Genomic DNA, 3,889 nt, shown 5'->3' with positions numbered 1-3,889 from the left:
TATCTGGTAAGAAGGACTTTCTATGCGCTGGTACCAGTGCTTGAACTAGGGATCTGGCATTGTCACTTAGCTTTTTAGCTCACAGAAAGTACTCTACTACTAGAGCCATACCTCCGGCCTGGCTTTTTACTGCTTAGTTGGACATGAAGTCTCTAGACAATGTTTTTGATCTGGACTGGCTTGTAACCACAACCCTTAGGTTTCAGCCTTGCCAGATCTAGGATTATAGGTGTGAGCCATTCACTCTCAGTTTTCTTGACTCTTAATTGTGAACCTCAGCCTCCATTGTGGGATGAGGGAAGGAGAGACTGTTGGAGAGAGCGTGAAAGAGCAAGACATCCCTGGAGGATTCCTGGTGAGGAAGGCGGGTAGGGCATCTTCTGTCAATTTTTCACAATGAAGGGATGTTGCATTTCTATCCATTTCTTGCTACAAGGAGAGAGATGAATCCTGGGGATGATCATGAAAATTCAAGAGAGTCAAGGATTTGGGACAGAGAAAAATCATTCCATGAAACGCATAGAGAAAAGCCTTGGAGGGAAAGAATGGAAACCACCTGGCCATTGTCAGCATGCCTGGTTTCAGTGGGGAAAATGAGACTGAGGCAGGAGAGATATGCTTGCGTAGAAAAGACTAGAAAGTGTGGGTGCCTCCTGAAAAAACAGGAAATGTAGCCTGGTGTCCTCATGGAGACTCTATGTACAGGTAGGACTAATAACATAATTCTATATGAAATTGTATTAATAAATTTATAATAATGTATAATTGTATTTCCTCTTTATCATTATTATGTCACCATAATTATAGAGCTATATCATTCATAATTATATAACTCTTATGATTGAGTACTAGTTACGTTTTTATGATTATAAAACATTTTAATTGGTATGATTGTAGCCACTAGGCACTAGAGGCTGGGGTAGTGACTGGTGTTTGCATTGCCTCTGAACATTCGGGTGCTAAGTGTTTCCCTTGAATTATCGCATTTCATTCTTAGCGTCATACAGTGAGGAGTCACTGCAGTTGTCCCACAGGGGTTCCCGAGGAGCCCGGATGAGCAGGAGCTTAGAGTGCAGAGAAGGCAAGCAGGTCTGGACTAACACATGGGCTGCATGGAAAGAGAATGGTGCTGTGAATAGCCTCTTGTGGGAATGACTGGAGTGTTTCTCAGTTAACAGACAGCTGTAGCATTTACAATCTCTTTATTGTTTTGCATTGTCCAAATCTTCAGAAAATTATGGTGGACTTTATTATGGTAGAAAGAACATCACCTTGTCTCTCTAAATCTTGGGTCAGCATTTGTGAAAAGGATAATCGGGTATATAAATATTGTCATTTCTGTGTTTCTCCTGAGACACTGACATTACATGTCCAGCTGAGCTGGTGTCTCATACATATAGTCCTAGCTTCTTGGGAGGCTGAGATAGTGAGGATCGAGGTTTGACTCTAGTCTGAGCAGAAAGAATGGGTTTCCCTTTTTTTTGGAGCTAGTCCTGGGGCTTCACTTGAAAGCCTGGGTACTGCCTGTGAGCTTTGTGCTCAAGGCTAGCACTCTACCACTTGAGTCACAGCTCCACTTCTGTCTTATTTGGTGTTTAATTGGAGGTAAGTCTCACAGCCTTTCCTGCCTGAGCTAGCTTCAAACTGTGATCCTCAGATCTCAGCCTCGTGAGTAGCTAGATTACAGGAGTGAATCCCTAGTGCCTGGCTTCAAGGCTCCTTCTTAATAAAGTGCTGGGCCTAGTTACCGGGAAGTATAATATAAGTGGGTCATTCCCAGGTATGTACCTGCACAGGAAGTGAGAACCTTTCTTTAAAAATTGCCAGCAAAGGGCTGGGAAGGTGGCTCAGAGGTAGAGTGCTTGCCTTGCATGCATGAGGCCCTGGGTTCAATTTCTCAGCACCAAATAAGCAGAAAAAAAAAGTGGCACTGTGGCTCAAGTGGTAGAGCACTAGCCTTGAGCTGACGAGCTGAAGGACAGTGCCCAGGCCCAGAGTTCAGGCCCCAAATTAGACCCCCCCAAAAAAATTGCCAGCAAAGGAAGTGCTGCTGTAGCTCAAATGGTAACGCGCTAACCTTGTGCAGAAAAGCTCAGGGACATGTGCCTATGTCCAGGTCTTGAGTTCAAGCCCCATACAAAAAAAAAGTTTTCCTCTGCCAAGCACCAGTAGCTCATGCCTCTAATCCTAGCTATTCATAAGGCTGAGATCTCAGGATCAGGCTTTGAAGCTAGTCTGGCAGGAAAGCCCAGCAGACTCTTATCTCCAATATACTATTCAAAAAAGCTAAAAGTGGTGCTGTGGCTCAAGTGGTAGAGCACTTGCCTTGAGCAAAAGAAGGTCAGGGATAGTGCCCAGGCCTGAAGTTCAAGCCCTAGCAAAAAAAAAAAAAAGACCCAGCAAAAATAGGGCAGGAGACCTGGCTCAACAGTAAAATACCTGCCTAGCAATTGTGAGACCAAAAATTCCAGCTCCAGTGGAGAGATAGGCTTTCCAGTTAACATGAAACAACTCCCTTGTAAGCAGGTTTTGAGCTAGAAGAGTACAAACCACATGGCTCTGGAAAGCCCTCTGGTGCTGGGAATACCTTCCAGTCATGAGATTGAACTAATCCTGTTGAGAACTGCAGATGCTTCATGAGTACTTCCTTCTCTTTTGTGGGATCAAGGCCTTGGCCCTAAGTGTGTTCCTGAGGAGTTTTTTGTTTCCTTGCACAGACTGCTATAGGTGACACCTTGGTCCAAGATATCCAGTATTCTCCAGACACCCGCAAGCTTCTCGTCCGGCTCAGTGATTCTTACAAAAGGTAAACAGCACTGGGAGGCTGAACCCTTGGATTTCTAGGTCTGTATTGGTCTGCCTGTTCTGTGCCCACACTTAGTGGATGAAGAAAGAGGGGTCTCCAAGTCCTCCCAGCTTGCACGCAAAGCCACAGGAACTGGAGATCCACACATGGAATGAATTTCAAGATGTATCACAGCTAGAAGAATTTCACATGTTGGAAGTTTTAGCAAGGATTTATTTTAAGGTTTTAGAATAATAGGATAACATAGTGAGAAATAAAGTGGCTACTTTCCATGCTAGAAAGGGAGAGGTAAAGACTCAAAATGGTGGTTGTCCCCCCCTTTCTCCCCCCCCCCAGCCCTGGTCATAGGGCTTGAACTCAAGGCCTGGGTGCTGTCCCTGAGCCTCTTTGTGCTCAAGGCTAGTGCTCTACCGCTTGAGCCACAGCACTGCTTCTGGTTTGTGAGTAGTTAATTGGAGATAAGAGTCTCACAGGGGCTTTTCTGCTGGGGCTGGCTCCAAACTATGATCCTCGGGTCTCAGGCTCCTGAGTAGCTAGGATTACAGGCATGAGCCACTGGTGCCACAAAATGGTGGTTCTTATGTATAGTCTTTTATACTTTCTGAGCTGGGGGTATACATGCACGACTATATCACTTATCAATCCCTTAATCATTAATCTGGGATGCCAAAAAGGTGCTGGCTTTGAACTGAGATCCTCAGATCTCAGCCTCCTCAGTACTTAGGATAATAGGAATATGCCACAATGCCTTGGTTGTCCGCTATTTTTTTTCTCACTGCCAGACCTGGGGCATGAACTCAGTGCTTGAGCACTGTCCCTCAGCTTCTTTTGTTTAAGGCTAGCACTCAATTACTTCAGCCACAGTGCCACTTCTGGCTTTTTCTGTTTATATGGTACTGAGGAATCAAACCCAGGACTTCATGTATGCTAGGCAATACTCTACCACATTCCCAGCTCTTGTCCCTTATTCCTTTTTTGGGGGGGATGGGGGGAGGTCCAGTCATGGGGCCTGAACTCTGGGCCTGGGCGCTGTCCCTCAGCTCTTCAGCTCAAGCTAGTGCTCTACCACTTGAGCCACAGTGC

The 3,889-nt window shown here is 45.4% G+C and overlaps 1 protein-coding gene across 1 annotated transcript in view; it reads left to right on the top strand.

Moving 5' to 3' along the window:
• LOC105986239 (phenazine biosynthesis-like domain-containing protein) overlaps nucleotides 1-3,889 on the top strand; it is a 25,569-nt gene that overhangs the window by 14,288 nt on the left and 7,392 nt on the right. Inside the window, exon 4 of the mRNA XM_013017052.1 lies at nucleotides 2,698-2,806. Within this exon, the coding sequence (XP_012872506.1) occupies nucleotides 2,698-2,806 (109 nt within the window). The remainder of the gene's footprint in view (nucleotides 1-2,697; nucleotides 2,807-3,889) is intronic.

This window comes from Dipodomys ordii, unplaced genomic scaffold (genome assembly GCF_000151885.1).
Source record: "Dipodomys ordii isolate 6190 unplaced genomic scaffold, Dord_2.0 Scaffold34, whole genome shotgun sequence".
NCBI lineage: Eukaryota > Metazoa > Chordata > Mammalia > Rodentia > Heteromyidae > Dipodomys > Dipodomys ordii.
The sequence above is the reverse complement of the archived record's forward strand: the minus strand, read 5'-3'. Positions and strand labels throughout refer to the sequence as shown.